Source organism: Leucoraja erinacea, chromosome 30 (assembly GCF_028641065.1).
Source record: "Leucoraja erinacea ecotype New England chromosome 30, Leri_hhj_1, whole genome shotgun sequence".
Lineage (NCBI taxonomy): Eukaryota > Metazoa > Chordata > Chondrichthyes > Rajiformes > Rajidae > Leucoraja > Leucoraja erinaceus.
In genome coordinates this window covers 11,224,801-11,237,731 of record NC_073406.1, presented here as the reverse complement: position 1 = coordinate 11,237,731, position 12,931 = coordinate 11,224,801, and the positions used below count along the sequence as shown (strand labels likewise).

At 40.7% G+C, this 12,931-nt stretch overlaps 1 protein-coding gene across 9 annotated transcripts in view; it reads left to right on the top strand.

Annotated features, from left to right (window-relative positions):
- Positions 1-12,931, top strand: part of LOC129711635 (eukaryotic translation initiation factor 4 gamma 3-like) — a 189,340-nt gene that overhangs the window by 118,553 nt on the left and 57,856 nt on the right. For all 9 annotated transcript variants that reach the window (XM_055659431.1, XM_055659429.1, XM_055659426.1 and 6 more), the window contains one exon: positions 10,654-10,742. In XM_055659431.1, the coding sequence (XP_055515406.1) occupies positions 10,654-10,742 (89 nt within the window). The remainder of the gene's footprint in view (positions 1-10,653; positions 10,743-12,931) is intronic.

Here is a 12,931-nt window from a genome sequence, read left to right as displayed (position 1 = left end):
TGGGCGTGGAAGGGAAGGAGTGCATATTTCAGACATTGCTTTGCAGCCATACTCTTAATCATTCTTTGAAATAAGGTGTTTAAGAAGGAACTGCAGATGTTGGAAAATCTAAGGTAAACAAAAGTGCTGAAGAAACTCAGCAGGTGCAGCAGCATTTATGGACGAAGGAAATAGCACCGTTTCGGGCCGAAACCCTTCTTCAGCTGCTGCACCCGTTGAGTTTCACCAGCACTTTAGTCTACCTTTGAAATAAGGTGTTTCAGGGCATTCCCCAACCTGGACTTGATTGCCCAGTTAAATAAGAAGATGATGGCAAGTAAATCGGGGGAACAATTATAGAATTGGCAAAGAAAGTGGTAGAATGAAATAAGTGAATATATCTGGATATATTTTAGCCATGTATGCCACTTTAGTTTGGTTACAAATTTGTTTAACGGTGTGGTTTTCCAATTAATAATTTTATTCTTAGTTGCTGTGTCCCAAATAGCTTAGCTGCCGAGGCAAAGTGCATGAATATTGAATTTATAACACAATGTGTTTGGTCCGATAAGGAGGTGTGATTCAAGCCTAGGAGTTAACCGATGTTGGTGGTCAAGGTGCTCTGCATGGATAATTGAAATAGTGATTTACAAATACACTCATTTGGAGAGTTGTGAATACTGGAAGATAACCATTCAGACAAGCAATCTGTACCACAGATAAAATTTAATGCACGAGGGTGGCACAATGGCACAGTGGTAGAGTTGTTGCCTCACAGCGTCAGAGACCCGGGTTCGATCCTGACTATGATTTTGTACGTTCCCCCTGTGTCTGCAAGTTTGTATATTAATTGGCCAGTACAGATTATAAATTGTCCCTCGTGTATAGTGTATGGGGTGATTACTGGTTGGCGCAGGCTTGGTCGGCCAAAGGGCCTGTTTCTAAGCTGTATCTCAAGTCTAAAGTTCTAAATTTGGCTGAAGAGAAGCACTAAGTAGTTTATCCCAGTTGTGTTGTATTTGATTTTTGAAATTGTTTATTGTTTTCATTTCATTCCAGATGATGTATTTTTTCCTCTCAGCAGGGTCATAGTGGAATGGAATTACCACAAGCCCAACAAAATTTATGTTTTTCTTTTGCAAGCATAATACCTTCATCGCTAAAGTTGCATGCCATTGTGCTAGTGCACTTAGCTGTTTTGTTGAAGCAAGGGAGATCCTGTTATTTACCACCTTGATGTAGTTAAAAATGGATCTATACTTCGTCATTGTTTTCTATGACACAATGGAGCTTGCAGCCAGTTTCAGCAATTGGGTAATGAATAGTTGTTTTATTTCATGTGTAAGAGATTTGTGATTTTATCTTTGATTTTATACAGATAGCATATTGTCGAAATTGCATTGCAATTTTCAAATAGCTGAATGTATGTAACGACCATCAGATATCTTGAGATTTAGTTTTGTTTGATATAAGCTGCATGTGCAGGTTAGTGGATTTACTGTATTGAATCAGTATTAAATGTTTGATTCGAGATGCATCTGCAAGTATGATGGTTGATATTATCTTATAAAAATTGAATAGGTGGCAAAATTGTATCGTAATATACTTAAGACATTTTTGAGAAGAACTATTAATGGAGTTGTTTGTATGGATTTCATCTATTCTTTGCTCTCCAATTTCATGCATTCAATTTCTTGAGTATTAGTTGAAGGTAAAATATGCTTCAAAACTGGTTGATTTAATTGCTTTTTTTGTGACTGTTGAGTATTTTTCGATTGTGAAAGTGATTTGATGCTCTCAAAGTAGCATCATTAAAAGATGAAATACCAATGGTGTTGAATTGGATGTTTAGTTCTCGGTATGGTATTCATGTCAAAGCACTGCTGTCACGGTACCCAGTTATTTTAACCTCATTCCCTCAATTTATAGTGGTTGGTTTATCTATGTTTAGGACTTTAGAATTGGTGTAATTACTAGATTAGTATGTTGTGTCAGTTGTGGCATAGTTGGTTGCGCTTTGGCCTCGTCAGAGTCGTGGGTTCAGATTTCAGTCCAATGGCATTTGGAACCAAAGTTCCGTTTTTTTTCTGGTAGCCAGAAATGATCCCATGACACTACAGTATTTCAAAGCACTTAATGTGGTCATTCCCATAACTTGATCAATATTTATTGTTTAACCAACATCACTGAGAGACAAATTATGCTTATGCTATCACATTGCATGGGGTTAAAGCTTGCCTTGCATAAATTGGCTACCATTTATTTCTATTACAGTGATTAGATTTCAGAAGTATTATCAAATAAAACACTTTGCCAGGTGTAAAAGTGGTGGAGGATTTTTAACAATTGAGACGTTTGAAACAAAATAAAGAGTTAAGTAAATTCAACATAATTGAAAATGTTAAATTAAATCAAATAATGAAAAGAAAACAAATTTGCCTTTACTTTATATCTAGTCTCCATTGAAATGAATGTAGTTTTGTATCTTGAATCAGACAATTTCTTGACACAAATGCCAGGGAGTTAGCAAGGTGCAGCTCCATTGCTGGATTCTACATGGAGACGCGAAGATTGCTGGGGTTGCAGACTGAGAAAGGCTGTCAAGGTGTACAACAAAATTAAGATCAGCTACAGAAATGGGCGAAGTAATGACCAATGGAGTTTAATCACAGCATGTGCAAGGTGCTGCACATTGGCAGTGTAAATGTAAAGGCAAAATATACCGTTATTAACATGACCCTCAATAGCATTGACGTACAGAGGAAACTTAGGGTCCAAGTCCATATCTTCCTGAAAGTGGCAACACAGGTAGATGAGTGGTAAAATCGGCATATGGTATGCTTGCCTTCATGGGTAGAGGCATTGAGCATGAGAATCAGGATGTCATGATGCAGCTTTTTAGGAGATTGGTTAGTCTACATTTGTAATATTGTGTGTAGTTCTGGAAGGATGTGTAGACTTCGGATAGGGTTGCTGAGGAGTTTTACCAGAATGTTGCCTGGATTAGGGGATATAAACTATAGGGAGAGGTTGGATAGATTTGGATTGTTTTCTCTGGATGTTGCAGGGTGACCTGATAGAAGTATGTCAAATTATGAGAGGCACAGATAGGGTAGACGGTCCGCACCTTTTTCCCAGGAAGGAAATGTCAAATACTAGAGGGCATGGCTTTAAGATGAGAGGGGCAAAGTTCAAAGGAGACGTGCGATGAAACCTTTTTGCACAGAGATAGTGAGTGCTTGGAACATGCCGCCAGGGTTGGTGGTTGAGGCAGATATAGTAATGGCATTTAAGAGGCTTTTGGATAGATCTCAAGATATGCAAGGAATGGAGAGATTATGGATTATGGTTGGGTGGATAAGAGATGGTCTTGGTCTCAGTTTGGCATGGGCATTATGGGCCAAAGGGCCTGTTCTTGTGCTGTGCAATTCTATGTTCTACAAGTCTACTGGTGAAGTGAACTGACAAATTTGTCATTCTGAATATCACGGGAAATGTGCAATGTCCACATTTGATAGCACTGGCAGAAGCCTCAGACTTCTGAGTCACTAGAATTTTGTACCAGGCCAGGAGAATAGTTTCCCAATACCATTTTTTATTTTGTGAAGTGAAGAGGTTCACGTGTTGCATAAACGCTCAGTTTAATATTTAAACACTCAGTTCAACAATTAGTACAAAAGGGCATGGTGTGTGTGTTAACATATTGGCTGTGAAGTGAAGACTAGCTACATCGTCCGCTGCACCCTGCCAGCTGGCCACCCAGGTCGGCGTTGATTGTCCGGCCCAGATCTCACCAGGTCCACGCAAGTGCTCGAGCTCGACGAACGACGGTTCGAGACCAATGTGGCTCGATCTGCCACCAAACCCACCCCAAAACCGGAGTTGCAGCTGGTTGAGTTGAGGGCGGGTATGGTCCTTATGGTGGACGCCCTCTGCGGTGGGGGTGTGCCACCTGCACTGGTTGGTCAATCTCCTGGTGTGCTGGCTTAAGACAGTCCACAGAGACAGTCTCATGTCTGCCGCCAATGTCGATGAAAGCCGTGGTGTCGTTTTGCAGTACTCTGAAGGGTCCCTCGTAAGGCTTTTGCAGTGGTGTATGGTGGGAATCTCGGCGAAGGAAATTCTGGAGGCCATGTGGGACGTGCGTGGTCCTGAGACCATGTCGGGACGATGGGACTGGAGAAAGCGTGCCCACCTTCTCAGGGAGGCATGTCAGCATGGTCATGGGCGGTTCTTGATGTCCACGTGCCACCGGGATGAAGTCCCCTGGGACCGTAATCGGGGCACCGTACACCAGCTTGGCCAAGGAAGTTGCCAGGTCCTCCTTTGGGGCAGTACATATATCTAGCATGAACCACGGCAATTTGTCCACCCAGTCTAGGGCTGTGAGCCATGCCTTGAGGGATGCCTTCATGTGCCGGTGAAAAAGTTCCACTAGGCCGTTTGCTTGTGGGTGGTAGGCCGTTGTGTGGTGCAGCATAGTGCCAAGTAGCCGGGCCCTTGTTGACCACAGCTCGGAGGTGAACTGTCCACCTCTGTCGGAGGAGATGTCTGCCGGCACGCTAAAGCGGGCGATCCAGTGGGCGGTGGGATCCCTTCACAATAGAGGTTTTGGCAAACTTGCGAATAGCCTTGACTTTGGTCGGGACCGGGACTGCACCGTGCTGGTTGATGTGGTGGCCGAGGAAGTTGATGGAAGTGAGGCTAAACGAACACTTGGCAAGGTTGATGGCCAGGCGCGGTGTTCCTGGCGAGAGCAGCTGGTGACGAGGATGTAGTCGAGGTAGATGAACATGGTCCAGCCTGCGGCCAGTCATGTCCATGCGCCGTTGGAAGGCTTGGGTGGCGTTCTTGAGGCCGAAAGGCATACGCAGGAACTCGAAGAGTCCGAACAGGGTGATGAGGGCCATCTTGGGGATGTCGTCCTGGTGGACCGGAATCTGATGGTAGCCACCACGTACCAGGTTGATCTAGGAAAATACTTTGTCACCATCCAGTGTTAACCGTGAAGTCCTGGATGTGAGGGACAAGAGTACCGGTCGACCGATGTGACGTCGTTGAGATGGCGCTAGTCCCCACAGGGTCTCCAGCGCCTAGATGCATTGAGGACCATGTGACATGGGGATGCCCACGGGCTGAGGTCATCGAGCCCAGGTGGGGCGCAGTCAATTCGGCGTGGTGCAAGGCGATCGACTCGAACGTCTCAGAATTAACGAGATGTCGTACTTTCACGTCAACCCGGAGGAAGTCAGCGCCCAGCAGTGGTTGTGAGAAATCGGCGACAGTAAAGGTCCACTTGAAGCGACAGGAGTTGAAGTTGAACGGGATCGTGTGGACTCCGTATGTTCTGATGTTGCTGTTGGCAGCGGTCATGGGAGGCCACTTCTTTCCGGAACGAGTGTGTGTGCCTGAGGGGGGGCAAAACACTGACCTCTGCTCCTGTGTCAATGAGAAAACGTCGCCCAGAATGACGATCCCAGGTGTAGAGGAGGCGATGTTTTTGGCCGGCCGCAGTTGCCACCACCGAGGCATTTCCCAGATGCGTGCAGGGTGGTTGGCATCGGCGGGCCCTGTAGCCCCACCTTTGATGATAGTTGCACCACTTGTCCTTGCTGGCGCCGTTCGTGGCCGACGTCACTCACGTTCCTTCCGTGAAGGCTGGGACCACCCGTATGACATGCCGAGGCACAGCCGCCACCTGCTGTTTGGCCTGCCACAGCATGTCTGCACGGGTTGCCAGCCGTCAGGGTCAGTGAAATCGTCATCCACGAGGAGCAGGCGGATGTCCTCAGGCATTTGCTCGAGGAAGACCTGTTCGAAAAGGTGGCAGGTCTTGCGTCCATCCATCAGGGCGAACATTTAATTCATGAGCACGGTTGCCTAGGCCATCCATATGCAGGGGTTTTGCCATCCTGTCATGGGGGCTGAGACCGAATGTGTCCTTGAGGAACGCATTGATCCCATCGTACTTGTTGTCGGCTGGTGGCTGGTGAAGGTAATCAATGAGGCGCCCGGCAGTTTCCTGGCCCAGTGCACTGACCACGGAGTAGTACTTGGTGTCGTCGGCAGTTATCTGGCGGATGTGGAATTGGGCTTCAGCCTGTTCAAGCCACACTTGGGGCTGTGATGTCCAGAAGGTGGGCAGTTTGAGTGAAACTGCGTTCTGCTGATCTGGGTTATCTCCTCCAGGCATGATGAATTCCAAAAGAGGCCGTTTTGGATCGTCTGGGTCGCCACTGAAGAGTTTCACGTGTTGTATAAACTCTGTTTAATATTTGAACACTCAGTTCAACAATTAGTACAAAAAGGCATGGTGTGTGTTAATGTGTTGACTGAAGTGAAGACTAGCTCTGTCGTCCGCTGCATCCCGCCAGCTGACCAACCAGGTCGGCGTTGATTCGTTGGCCCACATCACGCCAGTTCCACGCGAGTGCTCGAGCTCGACGAACAACGGTTCGAGACCAAAGTGGCTCAGCTCGTCACAACAGAATATCAAACCAGTTAAGGAATACTGAACTAAAGGGTGATGTTTTGTCACTTTCTTAACAGCTACAATATTTGATGAAGCTGTTACATGCTGCACTTTCCGATATGTGTTTGGACGCATTATCTAAATTCTGTTGCTGGAATTTTTAACGTTAATCTGCCTGCTTAGATTTCCGCTTCACCTGATGTGAGAAAGGACTAATTGTGGTTCTTTTTCCATTTTGCCAAAAATATATTCTGAGATACCAATTCTTGCAACTCATTCCAACATATATAAGCAGAAAGGATGTAAGAAATAGAAGCAGATATCTTCAGCCCTTTGTGCATGCTCTGCGCTTTGGTGAGATTATAGATGATGGTTAACCTAAGGGCCACTTTTCCACACTAACCCCATAACCTACAATTCTGTTAATAGCTAAAAATCTATCGATCTCTGTTTTGAATAAATTCAATAACGAACCTCCGAAGACGCCCTCCATAAATAATTGAACGCCTGCTGGGTGACAAATATTCTTAAATCCCTGATAATTGGATGACCCCTGATTATAAGAACAAAATCCAGGTTCTAGACACCCTGGACAGGGAAACATAATTCCTGCTATCCAGCAAAATATTAAAGGCAACAGTGAAGCCTTAAATATTTTGCTATGAGGTGGCTTTGAATTACTGAAGAATGTATGGTTTAACATGCATACGAAAGTTAAGATATCTTGCTATAAAAACAGAAAAGCATAGAAACACTCAGCTAAGGGGTTCCAAACCTGAAATGTTATGTTTCCTTCCACAGATGCTGATGAACATGCTGACTGTTTCCAGCTTATTCTGTTTTTATTTCAGATTTCTAATATCTGCCGTGTTTTTATTTTCACTTACTGTATTTTGCTACTTTATAGGATTTTTATTTTATGCTTTATAGGATATTTTTTATGATGTACGAAGGTTAAAATTGGATATAAATTTAGATCCCCAATCCCTTTGTTGCAGTTTTTTTAATTTATATTTTTCCCAGAAGTGGTGCACTTGTTGACATGCATCCTTTAACTATTTGGTGGCTGTATCACTTGTATAAGATCATAAGACAGGACTAGAATTAGGCCATTCAGCCCATCGAGTCTACCCAATTATGGCTCATCTTATTTTTCCCACTCAACCCCTTTATCCTGCCTTCTCCCTGTAACCTTTGACATCCTTACTAATCAAGAAGCTATCAATCCCTGCTTTAAAAATACTCAATGATAGCCTCCACAGCCGTCTGTGGCAAAGAATTTCACAGATCCACCACCATCTGGTTAAATAAATTCCTCCTCATTTGTATTCTGAAATAACATTTTATTCTGAGGCTGTGCACTCTGGTTTTAGACTCTCCCATTACTGGAAACAACCTTTCCATGTCCACTCCAGCTAGGCGTTTCATTATCCGGTAGGTTTCAATGAGATTCTCCCTCATCCATCTAAACTCCTAGAACAGGCCCAGAGCCATCAAATGTTCAACATACATTAATACAATTATCCCTGGGATCATTCTTGTGAACTGCCCACAATACTCCAAACGTGGTGTGTTTATTAGTGAAGCATTCAAAGGCCTGGAATTAACAAGTAGCATGACATTCGAACTCAGAGGCGTTTTATGCCATACAGTCTAAGAATCTCTAACTAGTGGATTCCACACCATAACAATTAACTTAATGTAGAAAGTGAACTATAATCTGCTTTTATTCTTTACAGGGTGTTGCAATTTTTCTAACTACATTTAATCAGATTGTATTATTTTAAAGAGATCGACAGTTAAATTAAATATACAACTATTTTATTGCTTGTGCTCAAACCGTTGGTTTAATTGTTGCGAATGTGACCACTTAATCCATTGAAGAAAAAATCCAGATCATTTTGATTATAACAGGGAAAGGATGTAGTAGATCATGTAATGAGCCTCTCAACCCAAGGTTAGTTCTTAGTATTTTTAAGAATCTGTATATAGCAATATTAATCTGTTTTTTCCACATTTTGGCCTCTTTGTGTGTCTTAAAACACCCTTCGGTTCAGCATGATTTAATTTATTTGCTGGACTGGAGGATCTGTTCATTTTTGTTTAAACAAATAAGCTGGTGTTGTGGTCTAAGTGGGACTGTTGGAGGATAGATTGTCTCGCTTTGAAAACAAAGCTCAGAGGACTTTATTAATTATTTCATCAAATAGTTTTTGCATTTTTGCCTGTTAGGTATAAATATCTTGTTTAATCTTAATTGTATAATTACCCATCACAGGTAACATGGTTGCTACATTCAGTATAGGGTTGCTGTGACTTTTTTATGCTAATGGCTTCAATTTCCTTTGCTTTGGTTTCACATTTCGTGTACACTTTGCCAGTCATTCTTCAGATGCCCTGCAAAGTTGTGGAAAATTTTGATTTTCCTCTTAACAGTGGTTAATACGCAGGCTCTGCTCATAATTTACTTTCCTTGGTACATTGGGATCAGGAAACTTATGTAAACGCATCCTATCATTCTGTTCAGACATTTCAAGCTACCCTTAGTACAATTTCAATAATGATTTCATTTATGTAAACAAATTTGATGTCATTTAGCTTGGGTCAGAAATTTGATATTAAGCATTTGTCATGTGCTTTATTGAAATATATGTATTGAATATGATACACATCTAGCTGCTGATGGAAATCGAACCCCTCAAACTTGCACCATCACTCAAGATCTATGACTGAGATCATGATCTTAAATCTTAATTTTGCACTTCTGCTTAATTCCAGAGCTTTTTTTTCCATTTCATTGCAAATCAGAATTCTGAGGAAGCCTTCAAAATATTCAAATGCTCTGTTACTGAACATGTTCCAGTCAGCCAGATTAATAACATTTCACAGACTTTACAACATATATTGCAGAGCCAAAAGAGCTTAACTGCCTTTAATGGACACATTATTTGCTCTTTCAAACACATTCTCTCTGTACCATCCATTGCTTCTATTATTATTGCTGCTGATAACACACATTAAACTTAGTAGACCAGATTCTATCAAAAAAACCTTTTGTGCAAACATACATACAAATTACAATCATTGCATCCCTCCTTTTGCAATCTCATTCTATAAGATCATGTTTGATTTGATTGTAAGCATAACTTCATATTTTTGTTTAACTCCTGTGATCTTTATGGCAATTAATGCACTGTCACGTAAGGTGCGCAGAAGACATGTCAATTGGTAGCAGGGTTATGCATTCTTGTACTCTTTCATGGGTATGACCGCACATAAAAAAACCATATTTTTTCAGCAAAATGGCACAATGTAAAAATACTGATTTCCTCCAAAATACTGATTTTCAAGTACTAGAATACTGAAATGCTCTGCAATCCATGCTTTCAGGTTGTCATTCTTAATTTCCATTTACTGAAGTTTAACTACCATATTCAATTGAATGGGCCACTATAGATGTATAATCCATGGCCCCACTAGAGTTGAGGGGCTATCTGTTCATTAAGTAACTGAATACCCCTGGAACCTATGCTAAATCCCAGAGGGGAGCTGGAGCAAGAGATCAGATTCCTTAAATCTGATCTTCAGATCATTCTATATGGAGTTATGGAAACCTGGAAAATGTGGATACATAGAGCTAAACAGTTGTTATCTTGGGAAACATTGGTTTCTAATCAGCCCATTATTTGTCAAGGAACTAGGCAAGCATATTTTTACAATTTCCAATACAGAATCTTTATTTTCTGTCCACTTGGAAGGACTAGGATTTGGAAATGTAAAATTATTTTTCCTCGGAGGGTCAAAAAACGTTCTGGTACATTTGCTGACTAAGTAGCTTTTTATTCATATTTAGCATCCATTTGAAAACATAAATACTCTCCAGTCAAATCAACATAAACACTGAAGAAAAATTGGTGTTGGACCCATTAAAATGTAGACGTCCATTTGTATACAATAATATTAGCCTTTTGTTCATGGGAGCATTCTAATGTATGTTAATTAATAATTAGGTTTTTCTCAAATGCAATTAGCCAAACACTTAAAACCTTAGACATCCAGGGATTTTGAATAATCCTATATTTGAATACAGATTGATGTAGATTTTTGCTATGAATACAAAACAACAGTAGTGTAATTAATTCCAATGATTTAAGCTGTTGAAGCTGAACCAAGCAAGTAATGGGCCTCAACCTGTATTACAGTCCAGATGCCTATTACTGCACCAAAGATGCAGAAGAATCCAAAAGAGTGGAACAAACCTGATGAGGATTTGTTAGAGATCAGTGAAGAGGTAAGGGTTACTTTATCCACTTAATCATTTGATGTATTGAGATGGTTTACTTTGCTATGCATTTTTGTGTTGGGATCAACTCTTACGAATGAAACATGCATTCCATTTTGTTAACTAATGTGAACTATTTCATAAGCAACGGTTGACATGAAATCTGTTCCTATTTATCTTCCACTGGTGTCAGTGGGTACTGGAAGTGCAGGAAAATAGTATTAATACCCACGGTGCTGGAATCTTAGATATTCCCTTCTAGGTAGCCTTATTGGTTGAACAGCCACAGTGCTTGGTGATCTCAAAAAGCCTTATGCCATCTTTCATTGTACTTGAAGATTTCTTCACCAATGTATTTAACCACCACATTACCGAAACTGCATCAGGTACATATTAAGACAATGTTTAAAATTGGGTTTTCGTATTCATCCTTCAAGCCAATCTACTCTCTTTTAGATACTGACCGATTATCTCATCACCATTAACCCAACTTTATTAGTACTCCTTTAATTACTCTGACCAAAATAACCCAGCCTTGAAAATTTCAATTTACATTACTTCCATAATCTTTGGAAGAATGAATCCTCCACTTTATAATGGAAAAATCAAAATGATTTATACTAATCTAAGCGATTGCGCTCTCAGGTTGAAGATTTCTTCACCAGACATAAATATCTATCCAAACTCATTTGGTTATTATTCCAATTACCTCAATTTAGCAATGTTACAAAATTTTGAGATTTAAAAAAAAATCAAGTCTGCAATTTATCCCATCAGATAAAGCATAAGTTTGAAAATTCACTTTCATATCTCAAGTATTAAAAAAGTTATGGCCATTTTCATACTCGGAAATTAGCATCTTGTTCCCTATTGATTTTCAATGGACATTACAAAAAAGCTGTGATCTTGGATAGTCAAAGCCCATTTCTTAAGGAAAGATTAACATTTTTAAATAGCCTAAGTGTCCAAAGATTATTCACAAATAATTCACAATATAACATGATTTTTATATCTAATTTACATTAATTTATAGGCCAAATGGAAGGAATTTAGCGAATGCCCATTTAAATCGGCTCTCAGTGGGTTCATGTGATTTCATCGCGCTGGATTAGTGCCCCAAATGCCGAGAAAAATACTGCGGGATATAAAAAGCCCAAAATGAACTACTCGCTATAGATAACTTTTACAGGGTTATATATTCCAAGGTACATACCTTAATTGTTTGTTAAAACCCCTGCGAGAGATTGCGGAGTGAGATGTCATTTAAAAATTATTTAACTATTATTCGAGACAAAAATAATAATACCTTTTGCGACCGGGTCTTGCAGCGATTTTTCGTTAATGATTTACTAGGTGATCTGCGGAGCCAAGATCGCAGATCAACAGCGCCAAAATCCCATGGCTGAGGGCAGATTCCCAATGACGATTCAGGTAGGTTTTGTAACATACCTACTCAATTGTGTTACCTATCTGCTATCTTAAATGGAGAGACAAAAATAAGACTGCAAGTGATCGGAGCAAGATCAGATCAACTGCTCGCTTCAGCCCCACTGTTAAGTTCATAGCTAATTTGATTATAACCTAAATCCCAATATTAATGTCAGTTTCCCCCATAACACTTGATTCACCTGTTATCCAGAAATCTGTGTTGCCCTAACTGTAGCCTCCACAGCTTTTGGAGAATTCTGAAGTTTCATAATCTTCTCAGAAGTAATCCCTCATCTCTCTCAGGTTAGCTACCCCTTCTGCGACACTGTCTCCTAATTTTGGATTTCTTCCATTGCAGAAAACATTCTGTCTGCATCTATCCTGTAATGTCAGAATCTTAGAATAAAATCACATTGCATTCTTCTAAACTCTTATGCATATAGGCCAAACTTACTTGACCATTTCAGAGGAATTAACTTGGTAAAGCTTCTCCAGATATCTCCCTCAAATAAGAGGATCAGTGTGTTCTTACCTACTTTTATGCTTCATCCCTTTTGCAATAGGGATCAATAATCCATCTAATTGTTTGCTATCTCTACATTAAAGCAAGATCTTTCATTCCCTCACTACATTATTCTACAGCCTTTTACCATTTAAACAATATTTTGCCATCTGTTGTTAACAAAGCAAATAATCTCGCACATCCCCATTTTATGCTCATTCTGTCAAATGTTTGCTCACTCATTTATTCTATCCATATCACTTTGCAG